Source organism: Choloepus didactylus, chromosome 3 (genome assembly GCF_015220235.1).
Source record: "Choloepus didactylus isolate mChoDid1 chromosome 3, mChoDid1.pri, whole genome shotgun sequence".
Lineage (NCBI taxonomy): Eukaryota > Metazoa > Chordata > Mammalia > Pilosa > Megalonychidae > Choloepus > Choloepus didactylus.
The window spans coordinates 183725849-183747247 of record NC_051309.1 but is presented as its reverse complement, the minus strand read 5'-3'; the positions used below and the strand labels follow the sequence as shown (position 1 = coordinate 183747247).

The 21399-nt window shown below is 39.8% G+C and overlaps 1 protein-coding gene across 4 annotated transcripts in view; it reads left to right on the top strand.

Moving 5' to 3' along the window:
* The window catches only part of SH3RF1 (SH3 domain containing ring finger 1), a 184431-nt gene that overhangs the window by 103033 nt on the left and 59999 nt on the right, over window positions 1-21399 (top strand). For all 4 annotated transcript variants that reach the window (XR_005215993.1, XM_037830983.1, XM_037830985.1 and 1 more), the window contains exons 3-4: window positions 15582-15857; window positions 16706-16801. Coding sequence is in view for 3 of the 4 variants with exons in the window: in XM_037830983.1 (XP_037686911.1) it covers window positions 15582-15857; window positions 16706-16801 (372 nt within the window). In the remaining variant the exon portion in view is untranslated. The remainder of the gene's footprint in view (window positions 1-15581; window positions 15858-16705; window positions 16802-21399) is intronic.

Genomic DNA, 21399 nt, shown 5'->3' with positions numbered 1-21399 from the left:
TGTGGAGGGTGCCTTCTCCCCAGCCCCCAGGGCAGCGGTGGGCAAGATGTGGTGGTGTGGAGGCGGTGGGCGGGCTGCGGACTGCGATCTGCTCATTCCCAGGCCCGCGCAGTGCCCTGTTCGCAGGGGTGCGGAGGGTTGCAATGTCCCAGCCGCCCGGCTGGTGGGGGCGGGAGAGGGACTTCATTGTGCCTCACAGATATTGTATTTTTTTTTTTAAACAAATTATTAATGAAGGTTTGTGGCAACCCTGCATGGAGCAAGTCTTTTGATGCTGTTTTTCCAACAGAATGGGCTCACTTTGTGTCTCTGTGACACGTTTTGGTAATGCTTGAAATATTTTATACTTTTTCATTAATATTATGTCTGTTAGGGTGATCTGTGATCATCAGTGTTACTATTGTAATTGTTTTGGAACTGCGCCCATGTAAGAAAATGAACTTAATTGATGAATGTTGCATGTGCCCCACCGCCCCATCCTTTCTTCTTTTCTCTCCTTCTCCTCAAGCCTCTCTGTTTCCTGGGACGCAATAATACTGAAATTATGCCTATCAGTAACCCTACAATGGCCTCTAGGTTTTCAAATGAAAGGAAAGATCTCAAGCCTCTCAGTTGACATCAAAAGCTAGAGATGATTGAGCTTACTGAGGAAGGCAGTTCAAAAACCAAGACGGCTGGAAAGCTAGGCTTCTTGCTTCAAACATTAGCCACTCTGTGAATGCAAAGGAAAAATTCTTGAAAGAGAGTAAAAGTGCTACTCCAGTGAACAAATGAATAATAAGAAAGTAAAAAAACCTTATTGCTGATATGGAGAAAATTTGAGTGGTCTGGATAGAAGATCAAACAGCTACTACATTCCCTTAAGCCAAAGCTCAATCCAGAGCAAGGCCGTAACTGTCTTCAATACTGGGAAGCTGAGATAAATGAGGAACTGCAGAAGAAAAGTCTGAAGTTAGTAGAGGTTGGTTCATGAGGTTTAAGGAATGAAGTTGTCTCTACAACATAAAAATGCAAGGTGAAGCAACAAGTGCTGATATAGAAGCTGCAGCAGGTTATCCAGAAGATCTAGCTAAGATCATTGATGAAGCTGGCTACACTAAACAACAGTTTTACAATGGAGATGAAATAGCATTCTCTTGGAAGAAGATGCCATCTGGCATTCTCATAGGTAGAGAAGAGAAGTCAGTGACTGGCTTCAAAGCTTCAAAGGACAGGCTGACAGTCTTGTTAGAGGCTATTGCAGCTGGTGACTTGAAGTTGAAGTCAAGGCTCATTGACCATTCTGAAAATCCTAGGGCCCTTAAGAATTTTGCTAAATATGCTGCCTGTGTTCTATAGATGGAACAACAAAGCCTGGATCTGTTTCCAGAAGGGTTTATTGAATGTTTTAAACCCACTGTTGAGACCTACTACTCAGACAAAAGATTCCTTTCTAAATATTACTGTTCATTGACAATGCACCTGGTTACCCGAGAGCTCTGATGGTGATGTACAATGAGATTAATGTTGTTTTCATGCCTGCTGTGCTGCTTTGAAGCTGTTATGTACCCCAGAAAATGCCATGTTCTTTTTTTTTTTTTTTATGTTCTGAGAATGGTGATTTATTTACATAGGAAAAAGCTATTTTGTTTCTCTACTGATACACTCTTTTTTTTTCCTTTTAAATTTTTATTGAGATTGTTCAGATACCAAACAATTATCCAAAGATCCAAAGTGTACAATCAGTTGCCCCTGGTACCCTCATACAGCTCTGCATCCATCACCACACTTAATTTTTGTTCAATTTTTAGAAACTTTTCATTACTCCAGACAAGAAATAAAGTGAAAGATGAAAAAAGAAAAAAAGAAAAGGAAACTCGAATCCTCCCATATCCCTAACCAACCCCCCTCAATTGTTGACTCGTAGTGTTGGTATAGTACATTTGTTACTGTTTATGAAAAAATGTTGAAATATTACTAACTGTAGTATATAGTTTGCAATAGGTGTATATTTCTTCCCTATATGCTCCTTTATTATTAACTTCTAATTGTGTTGTCATACATTTGTTCTGGTTCATGGAAGAGATTTCTAATATTTGTATAGTTAATGATGGACATTGCGCACCATAGGATTCAGTTTTATACATTCCCATCTTTTGACCTCCAACTTTCCTTCTGGTGACATATATGACTCTCAGCTTCCCCTTTCCACCTCATTTACGCACCATTCGGCACTTAGTTATTCTCACATCTTGCTACCGACACCTCTGTTCATTTCCAAACATTTAAGTTCATCCTAATTGAACATTCTGCTCATACTAAGCAACCACTCCCCATTCTTAAGCCTCGTCTTATATCTTGGTACCTTATATTTCATGTCTGTGAGTTTACATATTATAATTAGTACCTGTCAGTGAGACCCTGCAATATTTGTCCTTATGTGTCTGGCTTATTTCACTCAGTATATTGCCCTCAAGGTTTTGTCATCAACCCGTTTTTTTTTTTTTTTTTTTTTTAGTATGGTTTTGTTCACACACCATACATTCCATCCGAAGTAAATAATTGATGGTTCTCTGTATGGTCATATATTTATGTGTTCACCACCTTTGCCACTATCTATATAAGGGCATCTGCATTTCTTCCACAAGGCAGGAGGGAGAGTCAAAGAAGGTAGAGAGGCAGAAGAAAGAGGGAAAAAAAATGACAGCTAGGAAGCAGCAAAAGGAAAAATAACCTTAAATCAAAGTAGAGTGAAGAGTCAGACAACACCACCAATGTCAAGTGTCTAACATGCCTCTCCTATCCCCCCCTCTTATCCGCATTTACCTTGGTATATCGCCTTTGTTACATTAAAGGAAGCATAATGCAATGATTCTGTTAGTTACAGTCTCTAGTTTACATTGATTGCATCCCTCCCCCAATGCCTCCCCATTTCTAACACCTTGCAAGGTTGACATTTGCTTGTTCTCCCTCATAAAAGAACATATTTGTACATTTTATCACAATTGTTGAACACTCCAGGTATCACCGAGTTACACAGTCCCAGTCTTTATCTTTTGTCCTTTCTTCTGGTGTCTCTCATGCTCCCAACCTTCCTCTCTCAATTGTATTCATAGCTATCTTTGTTCAGTGTACTTACATTGCTGTGCTACCATCTCCCAAAATTGTGTTCCAAACCATGCACTCCTGTCTTCTCCTGTCACTCTGTAGTGCTCCCTTTAGTATTTCCGTAGGGCAGGCATCTTGTTCACAAAGTCTCTCATTGTTTGTTTGTCAGAAAATATTTTGAGCTCTCCCTCATATTTGAAGGACACCTTTGCTGGATTTAGGATTCTTGGTTGGCGGTATTCCTCTTTCAGTATCTTAAATATATCACACCACTTCCTTCTTGCCTCCATGTTCTCTGCTGAGAGATCCACACATAGTCTTATTAAGCTTCCTTTGTATGTAATGGATTGCTTTTCTCTTGCTGCTTTCAGGATTCTCTCTCTGTCTTTGACATTTGATAATCTGATTATTAAGTGTCTTGGCGTAGGCCTATTCAGATCTCTTCTGTTTGGAGTACGCTGCGCTTCTTAGATCTGTAATTTTATGTCTTTCATAAGAGATGGGAAATTTTCGTTAATTATTTCCTCTGTTATTGCTTCTGCCCCTTTTCCCTTCTCTTCTCCTTCTGGGACACCAATGATACGTACATTCTTGTACTTTGTTTCATCCTTAAGTTCCCGGAGACGTTGCTCATATTTTTTCATTCTTTTCTCCATCTGCTCCTTTGCGTGTAGGCTTTCAGGTGTTTTGTTCTCCAGTTCCTGAGTGTTTCTTCTGCCTCTTGAGATCTGCTGTTGTATGTTTCCATTGTGTCTTTCGTCTCTTGTGTTGTACCTTTCATTTCCATAGATTATACTAGTTGTTTTTTTGAACTTTCAGTTTCTGCCTTATGTATGCCCAGTGTTTTCTTTACAGCCTCTATCTCTTTTGCCAAATCTTCTCTAAACTTTTTGAATTGATTTAGCATTAATTGTTTAAATTCCTTTATCTCAGTTGAAGTGTATGTTTGTTCCTTTGACTGGGCCATAACTTCGTTTTTCTTAGTGTAGGTTGTAATTTTCTGTTGTCTAGGCATGGCTTCCTTAGTTACCCCAATCAGATTTTCCCAGACCAGAACAGGCTCAGGTTCCTGAGGGAAGAAATATTCAATATCTGGTTTCCCTGAGGGTGTGTCTTAGAAAATTGCTCCACCCTGTGATGCATCAGGTCACTGTGCTTTTCTGCCCAGCAGGTGGCACCTGTTAGCCTATAATTCTTGACTGGTGTGAGGAGGTATGGCCGTGTTCCCCCCGGCTCTGGCATCTGGTTCTGAATGGAAAGGGCCCCACCCCTTTCCTCTTAGAGAAAATAGACCCCCTAGGGGGAGGTCATTAGCATTTCAGTGGTCTCTCTCTCTCTGCTTGTGCTGTCTCCACCCTTCTCTGAGTCAAGCACTGGGAACTGAAAATGGCTGGGGCTTTCTCCACTGAGCCAAAAAAGAAACAGTCCCCTTCAGACCTAGTCCAAGGCGACCCTCCAGCTCTCCAAGGTCAGTTGTGACCCAAAGCCTCTGTCTGTTTTTTGGGGATTTGTACCTGTATTGAGCAGTTCACACTCGCTACTTAAAACCCCAGTTGGAGCTCAGCTGAGCTGTATTCGCTTTCTGGGAGAGAGCTTCTCTCTGGCACCACGAGGCTTTGCAGCTCGGGCTATGGGGGAGGGGGTCTCACGACTTGCATCCGCAGGTTTTACTTACAGATTTTATGCTGTAATCTCGGGCATTCCTCCCAATTCAGGTTGGTGTATGATGAGTGGATGGTCTTGTTCGTTCCCCCTGCAGTTATTCTGGATTATTTACTAGTTGTTTCTGGTTTTTTGTAGTTGTTCCAGGGGGACTACTTAGCTTCCACTCCTCTCTATGCCGCCATCTTAGATCCTCCTCCACCATGTTCTTTTAACCAATTCCTGTGGATGCAGACCTATTGTGGGTGGGACCTTTTGATTAGGTTGTTTCAATTAAAAGGCAACCTACCCATTCAAGACAAATTTAATCCTTTACTGGAGTCCTTTTTGAGGATAAAAGACAGAAAAAAAGCCCAGAAAACCGAGCGAGAAACACCCAGAGAAGTTTCAAGAGAGCTTAGGTAGAAAAGCCATGGAGATGCTGAGAGAGGAGCCCACAGAAGCTCAGAGAGGAAGCCAGTGGAACCAGGAGCTGAAAGCAGTGAAACCTGGGAGTGAAGGACCAGCAGACGCCAGCTATGTACCTTGCTATCTGACAGAGGAATCCCGGATGCCAGTGGCCTTTCTTCAGAGAAGGTATCTTCCTGTTGATGCTTTAATTGGGACATTTTCATGGCCTAAGAATTATAAATTTGTAAACTAATAGATCCTCATTGTTATAAGCCAACCCATTTCTGGTATATTGCATTCAAGCAGTTTAGAAACACCTGCTAACACAGCATCCATTCTGCAGCCCCTGGATCAAGGAGTGATTTTGACTTTCAAGTCTTATTATTGAAGAAATGCATTTTGTAAAGCTGTAACTGCCATAGATAGTGATTCCTCTGATGGATCTGGGCAAAGTCAACTGAAAACCTCCTTGAAAGATTCACCATTCTAGAAGCCTTTAAAAACATCTGTGATTTGTGGGATGAGGTAACAAGAGCAATGTTAACAGGAGTTTGGAAGACATTGATTCCAACCCTCATGGATGACCCTGAGAGGTTCAGGAGTTTAGTGGAGGAAATAGAAAGATCGTGTGGGAAGTTTTAGATAGAGTAGAGTCAGGGCAGATTCCTTGCCAGGAATCAAACTGTTCTCCAAACATAAGTACAATCTTGAAAATAATCCCCATCCTGCCATGAGTCCTCAAAATGGTAGCTTAAGTTACTGTGGGGAATTTTCCTACTTTTTTTCAAATACTGTTGTAACTATTAAACAAGTAATGAAACTGAAAACTAATATTCAGGGCAATGAGTGATGTGAATTTACTGAATTTTATTTCAGTAACTGCATTCTCAGAAGCCATCTTCTGTTATAGAAATTCCTAAGTTTGTTTTTTTTAATATTTTCCTGTCAATTGGGTACTCCTGTTTTACAGCCATCCAAGGAAAAAAACTATATATCAGCTACAATGACTATTTTCTCATAACTGCTAAATGAGTTTGTAAGGAAAATATTTGTTTGCTGTAATTGGCTACATAATTTGCTTCACATTTTTCAAATGCCAACAATGTGCTAAATACAAAATATTCAACTGCCTGCTTGCAGAATGTGTCATGTTTTTAATTATGTTTCTGGAGCCCACTGATATGGACACTGGTAGCAGCAAGAGCCCAGGATTCCCTAATTTTTTGATAGCACCTTAGTGTGCCACATCTTTCCGAGCAACCTTAGGGGTCTGGGAATGAAATACCCCCTTTAGTATTTCCACTCCTCCCATGTGGTACTGGTGCATGCCGACATCAAAGTAGGCACTAGAGACAATTTTAAGAAGAGAGTAACATCTTTTGAGGTGCCTCCCCTTCAAGAGGAGGTACCTGGGGACACAAAAATATGTGATTACACCTATTGTATAATATGTTGAGAGGTGATGAGTTCCACTAACTGTAGAATTGTCTTTATAGTTGCTTTTTCTTGTAGAGCATTTTATCACTTAGCCAACCACACCTTGTCACTCCTCCCACTAGAGATAACAGTCATTTTTTTCATTTATTCACCCAGTGAGAATTTATTCACAGACACTGAGGTAGGTGCTCATGATGTAAAGATTAATAGCACATAGTCCCAGATCTCTAGTAGCTTTTACAGTCTAGTAGTGAGAGACAGATTTATAAACTGAAAGGGTAAATGAAATGCCACAATATCAGTATGCCTAAGACACTCTGGGTGTGCATAAGAGCAAAACTTTCTCCAGACTCGGGTGGGAGAATCTTCCCCAAGGAGGCAATGCCTGAGTTGTGTGCTGAAGGACAAGTGGCAGTAACATGTGAGAAAGAGAGTCTATCCTGTTGACCTACACAAGAATTAGATACCTGACTTTGACCTTATTTGTACCTGATGTCGGATAATAGCAATATTCATCTAGACAGAGAAAACTGCTAATGAATGAAATGCAGCATAATTATTGTGCTATTTGGAAGCTGTTATGTACTCCATAAAAAGCCATGTTCTTTAATGTAATCTTGTGGTGGCAGACCTATTGTAGGTGGGATCTTTGGATTAGGCTGTTTCCATGGAGATGTGACCCACCCAGCTGTGGGTGAGACCTTATGATTCGTTTATTTCCATGGAAGTATGATCCTGCCCTTTCAGGGTGTGTCTTGATTAGTTTACTGGAGTCCTTAAGAGAGCTTAGGGGTTGACACAAACCAAGATGCTTGGAAGATGCAGACAGAAGGACATTTGGAGATGCTAAGAGATGAAGCCCAGAGTTTGCCTCAAAGCTAAGAGATGAAGCCCAGAGTTTGCCCCAGAGAAGCTAAGAGAGGACCCCCAGATACTTAGAGAGAAATGCCCTGGTAGAACAAGCAAGGATGCACAGGAACTGAGAAGAGAAGCTAAGAGAGACGGAATCCCAGAGACACTTTGGAGAAAGCCATTTTGAAATGCAACCTGGGAGCAAAGGACCAGCAGACGCCAGTCATGTGCCTTCCCAAATTTTGACAGAGGTGTTCTGGAGGCCAATGGCCTTTCTTCAGTGAAGGTATCCTCTTGTTGATGCCTTAGTTTGGACACTTTATGGCCTTAGGACTGTAAATTCGTAACCTAATAAAGCCCCTTTATAAAAGCCCATCAATTTCTAATATTTTGCATTTCCAGCAGCTTTAGCAAACCAGAACAATTATCAACTGCAGTTGTAATGATGATACATATACAAGTGGTGGAGACTGTTAGGATATGGAGGTGGAGGGAGAAAGGGACGTTATAGATAAATTTTGGTGGAGGAGGAAGGGCATGCTTGAGGTTGGAGGTAATGACAGCACACTGGTTTGCTTTCTGAGAGTGGAAGATATGAAGCGGAATGGTTAATCCAAATAGAGGGCCATAAAACTCAGGACTTAGGACATTAATTTGATTTAAGAGGTAATCGGGAACCATATCCAGATTGTAAAGACATATTTGATAAGGACTGGGACCATGCTTCAGGGTTTATTCTTACAACTGTGATTATATTATGCCCGTCTCTTCCAACCTCTGATTACTAGTTTTTTCTGTCCCCTAAATATAGGTATTTCCTAAATAATGCCCCTTAGTCCATTCTCCTCCTACAACATTGCCTTTCAAACTGTGTTCCCTGTGCCCCTCAGGCTCTCCTGGACTAGGAGAGGAGGGGAATCAAGGGGTTGGCACCAGTTCATTGCTCCTCCCCACCACAATGCACTTGATCTGTTCTCTCTTTTTCTTAGGAAAAAAAATTAACAAAAGGTCTTATGTATATATATAAATGTTTAAGTCATGGCAAGGGTATAGGCCAGAGAAATTGATGAGAAAACTACTCCTCTCCCTTATCCCTAGTTTTGTTTTAATCCCTCTATCCCTTCTGCACACCCTGAGCAACATCAAAACCATGAAGCTGGAAACTAAAACTGCTTGACTGCTATTTGGTCAAGAGTTGGGACAGAAGCTCCAGGAAGGTGGGGAACTGGATTGCAGGGGCTGAGTGTGCAGAGGGGCCTGGACAGGGAGTGTGGCGAGTGTGAGCAAGGGCTTGAGTGTGCAGAGGGGTGTGAAGAGTGTAGTGAGTGTGAGCAGGGGCTGTGTGCATAAAAAGTTACCAAGGCACTAAAGAAATGTGAAGGCTCTCCTTGGTCAGCCCATTTTCTCAAGTCGGAGTGGAAATGAGGCGGGTCTGGAGGAGAGGAGGAAGGGTGTCTGGCTGGCAAGAGTCTACTTAAGGAGAAAGCTGAAGAAAATGAGTATGTGTTTATTCTGGGATATTAGGATAAGGACACAGAAGAATAAATGTCAGTTAAGAAGTGTTTTTCTTAATTACTGTTTATTTCCAATTGCCATCCTAAAAGTGGTGGCAGATTTCATTAAAGTTAAGTCTGTCCAGAACATTTTACTTGGCAAATTTGGGGTGAGTGGTGGGTGGAAGCTTAAGAAAATGATCATCAATACTACTAGCACAGTTCCCCCCATAAATAAATGTTACAGGAGAGAAATAAAAGATGAACTGTTGTGGGGTTATGGGATTCCCAGTCCCTGCTAATATTACTTTGGAAAAATAACTTTATCATACTTTTCATTTTAAGTGATGGTCAAATCATATTTGAGTGATAATCCAACCTAGACATCTTGAGAACAAAACTTGAGGCTTGTTAACTGTTAAAGAATCAGTATTTTCATGAAATACTGTTACTGTATCCTGATAGATATTTCACTTTGAAGAGAAAGGTCAACATATATTTTGTTGTACCAAAGACATTTTTTAAAAATCCTTTCCTCAAACAGTTTTCCTGCTTGTTACTTTGTGTGCAGTACTTCTTTGTGCCTCAGTTCTTTCTGGACAGTTTTTGACATCAAGTTGTAGTCAGCCAGAGTTTATAACTAAATTATTAAATTACCCCATTTCATAGCTGTTTCTACTGCAAGAACATCTTCTAGAGTTTTTTTTTTTTTTTTTTTTTTAGTATGTCATTGAATCTTTTACTTTATGGAGCTGTAAGAAATGCATGAAGAAGCTTGGAATTTAAAGTGGCTGTCTTGCATGTATATCTGGCCATTGGCATTTAGCGTCTATAAAATAAATTGGCAGTAAGTGTTTTATTTACCTGTTAGAGTCTAGCTAGATTGTCAAGTAGCCTTTTGCCAGCTATATTGGCATACTTGAGGGTACAGGCGTGGAAGTGTAAAGTGTTTATTCAAAAATATTTGTGTGCTGGTCATGTGAGGATTTTAATGTCTTATAAAATACCCGTTTGTATAATTTAGAAGCAAAAATTATTTGGAAAGTGAAACTGGTCCACTGTCATATTTGTTCTTTTTTAAATGAGCAGAATAGTCACTTCTTATTGAAATTTATTTTAGACTAAGAATCCTCATAATAGTACGCCTGTCTGAATTGCCAAGCTTTCTGATAAAGCTGGCAGCATGAATGGCAGCTGCAGACCCAAGGTTAGACTGCAGAGTTGGTTTCTCTCTGGCTTTCTTTCCTTCTGAGCCTCCCTTTCATGTGTAGCCAAGTGAAAGCCTCCAAGTGAAATGTAAGCTGCAGATCCTCTGGGGCCTTGGCCTGATGAGAGGACACAGAAGAAAGGCGGCGGTTTGGGAAGCCTGCCCAAGGCATCGAGGGCAGGGGGCCTGGGTGATGGCACGGCTCTCAGACCTTCCTGAGCTGATGAATGAGCAGGCAGGGCCTCCACAGACTCTGGACTGATTTTACCCACAGTAGTCCTAGGCTATCAAACCAATTGCTTTGGCTCTATCCTTTGGAGGTTGCAAAAGGAAAATGCTTTCTTTTATTGCTTATCCAAGTCTTTTAACCATTTATCCATCATCTGCAGTCTGACTGGGGATAAGGTCTTTTAAAGATCACTGAACTTTGCTCGATTTGAAATCAGAGAAGAATGCATTTAATTTATTGTGGGAAACCTTCTTTTGAGAAACTTGACATAGATTGGCTTTTTAGATCTTAGAATTTAATTGAGGAAGAACACCACAGAAAAATACATCCAGATGCATGAATGTCTGCTCATCGGTTTGATTGCCTTAAGCTTGATGAGTCTTTCTCTGTGGTTATTGATCATTGAAATGACCTTAGCAAACAAGAGTTAGCAAGTCAGTGTATATTAATGAATTTTTGGTTGCAATCCTAGGGCTGTAACCCAAGGTTAAGCATATCACTGTTATCATAATAAACTGTATTCTTGCCACTCATTGTAGTGAGAGTGTTTGATGATTTTTAGGAACACTTAATAGATTTGCTTTGGTGGAAAAGTTAATAAGTCTGTTAGACTATTGGTGTATGGAAGTGATCTGTGAAGAAAATAAATTTCTTCCATTCCCATTATCAGCATATCACCAAAGAACCATACTGTGGTCGTTTGGAATTTTACAGAACTCTTCAAAGAGCAATTCAGAATGATTTCTAAGAGTTCTGAAATTGTATCTTGGTGCATGGATTTGGACAGGGTGGGCCAAACAAAGCTAATTGAGATGGGGAAAAAAATAAGAGAACAGGCCATAATGGTGAATAGAGTTATTTGTCACTGAGTTTGTAATAGGATTTTCAGTTAATTCATGCCGGCTTCCAATGCCTTACATTAACCCTGTCAAGATGAACTACAGTCATATCTAAAATGCCATCTTCTATTAAACGGTACATGTCAGTGAATTGGTAATTTCTTCTGTTCAATCAGAAGATGAATGGATTCTACTCAGAAAACAAATGTGTGCTTCAGAAATGCACATTTCAAAATCCTGTACACTACCTAGGAGGAGCATTTGTTGCATTATTTTATAATGAATGCGTATTAAAAATGTAATTGTGATGTGAATTCATCCAAAAGGAAAAGTATCCAGCTGTGTAGACACAAATACATTGTCAAGTACTCCGTTTCAGTGGTGAACAGGCTTTTCTCACTGTGTGATGATGATGGTGATGATAATAATTCATGCATGTAGCACTTACTGCCCGCTGAGCCATTTGTAGTGGCTTACATACTTTAATTCACTAAATCCTTACAACACCCCAGATGAAGAAATTGAGCCACAGAGAGTTTAACCCACCCAAGATCATACAACTAATAAATGGCTGAGCTGGGATTCAAACACAGGCATTGTGACTCTTAGAGTCTGTACTTCCAGCTCTCCTGCTATATTGTCTGTACAGACACTATAGGGGAGGCGCATAGGCTGTGTTATAAGACTTAGTTTACTACAGTGCTTGTCAGTCGTCTGTTTCTGCCTCGCTCACTTGTTCACTCTCATTGCCCTCCTCCCCACACCCACTGTCTCTTTCTCTCTGCCATGGTAATATTTATTGCTGTGTTTATTTTACTGTTATTTCCTCAAACTCATCTTGTGAAATATCACTACCCTGTGATAACCAGATTTTAAGAAATAAATAACAGAGGAGAAAAGGTCGTGAGGCATCTCCATGACAAAAATTAGAATTCTCAGTTTCACAAAGTTGGACATTGAATGGAATATGATCAGAGTTCAAAGGATTATGATGAACCGGAGTTCTTGATGGGCATTTCCCTTCTGAGGAAGCCAAAGGTCACACAGACTTGCTTATGTTTGAGTCAAGGCTGTATAACAAGAGTTCTGCTGCTTAAAGGCAGGCTCTTAAGACAGGGTCCACAAATTAGGGCATGTGTGTGTCAGGACTTCTGAAGGCCCAGTTCCTGTCTTCCCAGGGTGCTGGCCTCTCGGAGCAGCTCTGAGTAATTGCCAATCACGACATCACATGGACCAAGTCAAGGCAACATAAATGCAAATTGCATTTTGAGAGCAAGAATTATTCATATGCCAAACAAAAATATTTAGGAAAAAAAAAGTGTGGCTTATGGGTAGGCCAGAATCTACATCTCTGATTAGAAACCAAAGTGATATGTAAACACTGTGTTATGAAGTACTGTTGCCATTGGGGTATAAAATTTCAGTCTACTTTTTTGGAGCGGGGGGAGTAATATGAGTAATGAGCCTCACTCTACTTTGTCTGAAAGATTAAACTTAAAAAAAAAAAATCAACTAGTTTCAGCTTGTGCTTTGCACAGAGCTGTCTGCCTGCCTGCCCCATCCTGTCCATTTTTCACACTATTTCCAGACTGATGTGCTTGACACACGCTTCTTACCATGTCCATCAGTGCTTCAAACCCATGAGTGCCTTGTCAATGCCTGAAGGGCACAAGCTCAACTCCTTAACGTGTTACTCAAGACCTCCACGAGCTGGCCTCTGCTTACATCTCCGATTACTCTGCATTCCATAATTCTTCTCCAGGAACACTGCATTCTTTATAAAACCCCAATCCCTCAGCACAACGTGCTATTTCTCACATCCGTATCTTTGCTTGTGCAGTCTTCCCCCTTTGCCTGGAATGCTCTAGTTTTTCTCTTTCATTCCTCCACTCCAGCATTGCCTGGCTAACTCCTGTGTGTCCTTTAATACTTGGTTCATCTGTTACTGCCTCCAGGAGGCGTTTCAATTTTCCCACCCTGTAAGCCCCAGGGACCTATGCTCTCTGCTCCTGTACACTGTGTGCCTCTCTCTATGATTTCAATACTGTAATATAGTTTATCTCTAATTCTTGTCCCTTACGATCAAGAACTGTGCCCTATTCCTCTTTAGATTCTCAGTACTAGCAGCTAGCCTGGTCAAAAGTAAGAGCTTAATAAATGTTCTCTGGATAAATAGACAAATGAATGAGTACATGAAGAGAGCAGCGCCTGGTAATCTTGTTCAGTGAATTACTGTGGATATGTTTGATTTGCTATTTATCCGCTTGTTCTAGTTTGCTAATGCTGCAGAATGCAAAACACCAGAGATGGATTGGCTTTCATAAAACGGGGGTTTATTTCGCTACACAGTTACAGTCTTAAGGCCACAAAGCGTCCAAGGTAACACCTCAGCAATCGGGTACCCTCACCGGAGGATGGCCAATGACGTCCGGAAAACCTCTGTTAGCTGGGAAGGCACGTGGCTGGCATCTGCTCCAAAGCTCCGGCCTCAAAACGGCTTTCTCCCAGGATGTTCCTCTCTAGCAAGCTTGCTCCTCTTCAAAACATCACTCCCAGCCTCACTCTCTTTCCTCTCTTTGAGTCAGCTCATTTATATAAGCTCCACTGATCAAGGCCCACCTTGAATGGGTGGGGCCACGCCTCCATGGGAACAGCTCATCAAAATCATCACTGACAGCTGGTGGGGCACACTCCAAGCAAATCCAACCAGCACCAAAACTTCTGCCCCACACAAGACCACAAAGATAATGGCATTTAGGGGACACAATACTCTCAAACCGGTACACCGCTGAACCAATTATAGGCAGCAGTGCCCCACAGAAGCTAGACATCTTAAAGTGGCAGCTAACCCCCAAGAATGGGTACCTCCAATGCCATTAGGAAGTATCATATTTAATCCATTTGATGATTAAATTGCCTTGGGGATGCACCCACAACTTAAAAATCTATCAATTAAAACCATAATACAGTGAAATCAGAAACATTTAAAACCTCATCTGACACCCAGGGGAGTGAATCTCCCTGGCAACGTGGAATATGACTCCCGGGGAGGAATGTAGACCCGGCATCGTGGGACGGAGAACATCTTCTTGACCAGAAGGGGGATGTGAAAGGAAATGAAATAAGCTTCAGTGGCAGAGAGATTCCAAAAGGAGCCGAGAGGTCACTCTGGTGGGCACTCTTACGCACACTTTAGACAACCCTTTTTAGGTTCTAAAGAATTGGGGTAGCTGGTGGTGGATACCTGAAACTATCAAACTACAACCCAGAACCCATGAATCTCGAAGACAGTTGTATAAAAATGTAGCTTATGAGGGGTGACAATGGGATTGGGAAAGCCATAAGGACCATACTCCACTTTGTGTAGTTTATGGATGGATGAGTAGAAAAATAGGGGAAGGAAACAAACAGACAAAGGTACCCAGTGTTCTTTTTTACTTCAATTGCTCTTTTTCACTCTAATTATTATTCTTGTTATTTTTGTGTGTGTGCTAATGAAGGTGTCAGGGATTGATTTAGGTGATGAATGTACAACTATGTAATGGTACTGTAAACAATCGAAAGTACGATTTGTTTTGTATGACTGCGTGGTATGTGAATCTATCTCAATAAAATGAAGATTAAAAAAAAAAAAAAACCTCATCTGTTGGCATTTTAGCCTTAACAGTGGTCTCTAATCAGGAGATACTAATGTTTTGTGATTTTAGACAGACTGTAAAAGATCCTATGTGTAATACACTCATAGATTATAGGCTCTGGGAGGGCAGGGACTGAAACTATCTTACTCACTATTATATTCCAGACCCAGACAGCTAGTAGACCTTCAATAAATAAATGTTAATAAAGAATGAGATCTACTGCCCACATTAAAAGGAGAGTCAGGAAACATTCTGCCCAAAAGCTAAACTCTGATTTTTATCAATCAAACTTAAGAACAGTGAGTAAATTAATGAATTGTGCTCCTGTTTAAATTTTTCTTCTCAGGATTTGTCATGTATCCTGCTAAATAAAGTAGTGAATACAGGAAATTAAGTTTGCTTTTGTGAGTTTTTAAACTTCATAGTAGAGAATCAAACTCAGCAGTCATACCTTCATGCACTAATAAGCCTGCACAATGTGAAAGCCCCACTAAAGTAAATTTAGGACCAGAAGCTTAAATAGCAAATGGCGCATGGAGGTCCTAACTGTTCTCATCTCACTGTGGACATTTGTTTGTATGTTGCTATTAACTGGTATCATACATATGTAGTTTTATTTTTTTTTAATACATGAGATTTTCTTCAAAGTGTGAAGTATTGATTTAACCTTAAAAATGTGATAATATAGTTTTTGTTTCAGAGATTTTTTTGACTGTTTGTTCATTAAATTTCCTCTCTCTCTTTAAGGGTATACCTCAGTTACCATGTGCCAAAGCTTTATACAACTACGAAGGAAAAGAGCCTGGAGACCTGAAATTCAGCAAAGGTGACATAATCATTTTGCGACGACAAGTGGATGAAAATTGGTACCATGGGGAAGTCAGCGGGATCCATGGCTTTTTCCCCACCAACTTCGTGCAGATTATTAAACCATTACCTCAGCCCCCACCTCAGTGCAAAGCACTTTATGATTTTGAAGTGAAAGACAAGGAAGCAGACAAAGATTGCCTTCCCTTTGCAAAGGTAAAGTACGTTAGAATGAGACCATTTTCAGTTTGCCAGCTCTTCCTCCTATAGTGAGATACATGGGAATATAACTTGTGGTTTTTTTTTTTTTTGCAAAAAGATACAGTAGTTTTATGCAAATTATCTTGTGCTTCTAAAAATACCTGGAAGAAGTCTTCTTAAAGTCCCAAGGAAAGTAATTTTGTTCATAGACTGTTCTTATATGAAGGATCATCTTGGTTGATGCTCTCTGTGTGGCATCATTTTCATATTTAGAGCCAGAATTGAATTCTAAACAGTTTAAAGGGTGTGTATGCCACACAGGAATTTTAAAGTACTGAATTATGAATAACAAAATGAAACATCATTACTTCCTTACTTTTTATATAAATTTCTTTGTTTCAAAGCATACACTGTGAAGGGAGATAAAGAGCTAGACAAATAATGGTTGGGAATTTTAAACAGAATATTGTGTTTTTATGTGAAGAAAAGCAGTAGGCTATGTATTTGAACAGACATTTGCAGTATTATCAGAGAGAAAATGAGAAGAACCTGAGATTCAAGAGGCTGAAGTGGGTGGCATTTGAGGTTGCAGATAGTGACTCTTAAAACAATCAGCTAGCCCCGTTGTATAGAAGGAGTTCCTAGTTTTTCAACCATCTGAAAGGACACCAAGTTGGCTTATATTTACAATTTATTTCACGAAAATATTGGATTCATGTACTAAGGATTTGTCAATAGTTTTTTTCTTTGTTTTGTTTTTTTTTTTATGTGTGTCCTTTTAAAATTTGTCTCTTTATTGAAAAGGAAAACTAAGTGACACATTTAGTGGAATCAGGTGGACTAATGTTTCGCTATGTCTTCAGGATGATGTTCTGACTGTTATCCGGAGAGTGGATGAAAACTGGGCTGAAGGAATGCTGGCAGACAAAATAGGAATATTTCCAATTTCATACGTTGAGGTAAGTTAATCCATAGATACTTGAATCGTGTTAGTATTCGGCTTAGTGAATAAATTTTAATTATGCAGTTGGAGTATTAAGAAGTTCCCACAACACAAAGCACCAGGAATGTTCTGTGCCAGATCATTGGATGGATTAGGAGTAATTCCTCCATCCTGCCCTGCAATTACTGAAGACTGTTAAATGTATGAAACTCTTCACTTTGTCTCTAAGCTAAAAACATTCCTGTGTGTTGTTAAATGTTACTGTATGCCTCCTCTCAGTCACCTATACTGTCTCCAGGTATTCTGTTCTATTTGCCAGCTTTGGGAATAGAAGGTTGATAAAGTTCCAGAGTAAGGTGAGAGATTAATTGGTTTGTTTATTTGTTTACATATTCCGTTAACTGCCACATCATCAGAACTAGAATAACGATTCGTGGAATAGGCCTTCAGTAAATATTTATTCAATGAATGAATGAATCTTCCTCCATGCTCTCTCAGCAACCACTTAACCACTCCTACTCTTACCTCCCCACCTCCCTTCTTTTATCAGCTTTACTCTGAAAGGTTGTGGCCAAGCCTGAGTCAGTGAAGTCTTTTTTAGAAGATACTTATAAAGTAACCTGGTTGTATTATTTTAAGAAATAACACACATTTCAAATGAACTAAAAAGTTATAATTTTTTTTTTGCCTTATTTTTTTTTAATCATCATTTTATTGAGATATATTCACATACCACGTAGTCATACAAAACAAATTGTACTTTCGATTGTTTACAGTACCATTACATAGTTGTACATTCATCACCTAAATCAATCCCTGACACCTTCATTAGCACACACACAAAAATAACAAGAATAATAATTAGAGTGAAAAAGAGCAATTGAAGTAAAAAAGAACACTGGGTACCTTTCTCTGTTTGTTTCCTTCCCCTACTTTTCTACACATCCATCCATAAACTAGATAAAGTGGAGTTTGGTCCTTATGGCATTCCCAATCCCATTGTCACCCCTCATAAGCTACATTTTTATACAACTGTCTTCGAGATTCATGGGTTCTGGGTTGTAGTTTAATAGTTTCAGGTATCCACCACCAGCTACCCCAATTCTTTAGAACCTAAAAAGGTTGTCTAAAGTGTGCGTAAGAGTGCCCACCAGAGTGATCTCTCGGCTCGTTTTGGAATCTCTCTGCCACTGAAGCTTATTTCATTTCCTTTCACATCCCCCTTTTGGTCAAGAAGATGTTCTCCATCCCACGATGCCGGGTCTACATTCCTCTCCGGGAGTCATATTCCACGTTGCCAGGGAGATTCACTCCCCTGGGTGTCTGGTCCCACGTAGGGGGGAGGGCAGTGATTTCACCTTTCAAGTTGGCTTAGCCAGAGAGAGAGGGCCACATCTGAGCAACAAAGAGGCATTCGGGAGGAGGCTCTTAGGCACAAATACAGGGAGGCCTAGCCTCTCCTTTGCAGCAGCCGTCTTCCCAAGGGTAAAACTTATGGTAGAGGGCTCAACCCATCAAACCACCAGTCCCCTATGTCTGTGGTCATGTTAGCAACCATGGAGGTGGGGTAGGCGAATACCCCTGCATTCTCCACAGGCTCCTCAAGGGGGCACTACATCTTTTTTTTTTTTTCCTTGTTTGTCTTTTTTCTTTTCTTTTCTTTTTTTTTTAACTTTCCCTTCTTTTTTAAATCAACTGTATGAAAAAAAAAGTTAAAAAGAAAACAAACATACAATAAAAGAACATTTCAAAGAGACCATAACAAGGGAGTAAGAAAAAGACAACTAACCTAAGATAACTGCTTAACTTCCAACATGTTCCTACTTTACCCCAAGAAAGTTACATAATATAGCAACATTTCAGTGAACTTGTTCCTACTACATCCATCAGAAATTAACAGACCATAGTCATTTCTGGGCATCCCCAGAACGTTAAATAGCTTATCTGTTCTTCTTGGATTATTGTTCCCCCTTCCTTAATTGCTCTCTACTGCTAGTTCCCCTACATTCTACATTATAAACCATTTGTTTTACATTTTTCAAAGTTCACATTAGTGGTAGCATATAATATTTCTCTTTTTGTGCCTGGCTTATTTCGCTCAGCATTATGTCTTCAAGGTTCATCCATGTTGTCATATGTTTCACAAGGTCGTTCCTTCTTACTGCCGCGTAGTATTCCATCGTGTGTATATACCACATTTTATTTATCCACTCATCTGTTGAAGGACATTTGGGTTGTTTCCATCTCTTGGCAATTGTGAATAATGCTGCTATGAACATTGGCGTGCAGATATCTGTTCGTGTCACTGCTTTCCGATCTTCCAGGTATATACCGAGAATTGCAATCGCTGGATCGAATGGTAGCTCTATATCTAGTTTTCTAAGGAACTGCCAGACTGACTTCCAGAGTGGCTGAACCATTATACAGTCCCACCAACAATGAATAAGTGTTCCAATTTCTCCACATCCCCTCCAGCATTTGTAGTTTCCTGTTTGTTTAATGGCAGCCATTCTAACCGGTGTTAGATGGTATCTCATTGTGGTCTTAATTTGCATCTCTCTAATAGCTAGTGAAGCTGAACATTTTTTCATGTGTTTCTTGGCCATTTGTATTTCCTCTTCAGAGAACTGTCTTTTCATATCTTTTGCCCATTTTATAATTGGGCCGACTGTACTATTGTCATTGAGTTGTAGGATTTCTTTATATATGCAAGATATCAGTCTTTTGTCAGATACATGGTTTCCAAAAATTTTTTCCCATTGAGTTGGCTGCCTCTTTACCTTTTTGAGAAATTCCTTTGAGGTGCAGAAACTTCTAAGCTTGAGGAGTTCCCATTTATCTATTTTCTCTTTTGTTGCTTGTGCTTTGGGTGTAAAGTTTAGGAAGTGGCCACCTAATACAAGGTCTTGAAGATGTTTTCCTACATTATCTTCTAGGAGTTTTATGGTACTTTCTTTTATATTGAGATCTTTGGTCCATTTTGAGTTAATTTTTGTGTAGGGGGTGAGGTAGGGGTCCTCTTTCATTCTTTTGGATATGGATATCCAACTCTCCCAGCCCCATTTGTTGAAAAGACCATTATGGCTCAGTTCGGTGACTTTGGGGGCCTTATCAAAGATCAGTCGGCCATAGATCTGAGGGTCTATCTCTGAATTCTCAATTCGATTCCATTGATCTATATGTCTGTCTTTGTGCCAGTACCATGCTGTTTTGGCAACTGTGGCTTTATAATAAGCTTCAAAGTCAGGGAGTGTAAGTCCTCCCACTTCGTTTTTCTTTTTTAGAGTGTCTTTAGCAATTCGAGGCATCTTCCCTTTCCAAATAAATTTGATAACTAGCTTTTCCAAGTCTGCAAAGTAGGTTGTTGGAATTTTGATTGGGATTGCATTGAATCTGTAGATGAGTTTGGGTAGAATTGACATCTTAATGACATTTAGTCTTCCTATCCATGAACATGGAATATTTTTCCATCTTTTAAGGTCCCCTTCTATTTCTTTTAGTAGAGTTATGTAGTTTTCTTTGTATAGGTCTTTTACATCTTTGGTTAAGTTTATTCCTAGGTACTTGATTTTTTTAGTTGCTATTGAAAATGGTATCTTTTTCTTGAGTGTCACTTCCGTTTGTTCATTTCTAGCATATAGAAACATTACTGACTTATGTGCATTACTCTTGTATCCCGCTACTTTGTTAAATTTGTTTATTAGCTCTAGTAGGTGTATCGTTGATTTCTCAGGGTTTTCTCGATATAAGATCATATCATCTGCAAACAATGACAGTTTTACTTCTTCTTTCCCAATTTGGATGCCTTTTATTTCTTTGTCTTGCCGGATTTCCCTGGCTAGCACTTCCAGCACAATGTTGAATAACAGTGGTGACAGCGGGCATCCTTGTCTTGTTCCTGATCTTAGAGGGAAGGCTTTCAGTCTCTCACCATTGAGTACTATGCTGGCTGTGGGTTTTTCATATATGCTCTTTATCATGTTGAGGAAGTTTCCTTCAATTCCTACCTTTTGAAGTGTTTTTATCAAAAAGGGATGTTGGATTTTGTCAAATGCTTTTTCAGCATCTATTGAGATGATCAATTGATTTTTCCCTTTCGAGTTTTTAATGTGTTGTAATACATTGATTGTTTTTCTTATGTTGAACCATCCTTGCATGCCTGGAATGAACCCCACTTGGTCATGGTGTATGATTTTTTTAATGTGTCTTTGGATTCGATTTGCAAGTATTTTGTTGAGGATTTTTGCATCTATATTCATTAGGGAGATTGGCCGGTAGTTTTCCTTTTTTGTAGCATGTTTGCCTGGTTTTGGTATTAGATTGATGTTAGCTTCATAAAATGAGTTAGGTAGTGTTCCATTTTTTTCAATGTTTTGAAAGAGTTTGAGTAAGATTGGTGTCAGTTCTTTCTGGAAAGTTTGGTAGAATTCCCCTGTGAAGCCATCTGGCCCTGGGCATTTATTTGTGGGAAGATTTTTGATGACTGATTGGATCTCTTTGCTTGTGATGGGTTGGTTGAGGTCTTCTATTTCTTCTTTGGTCAGTCTAGGTTGTTCATATGTTTCCAGGAAATTGTCCATTTCTTCTACGTTATCCAGTTTGTTGCCATACAGT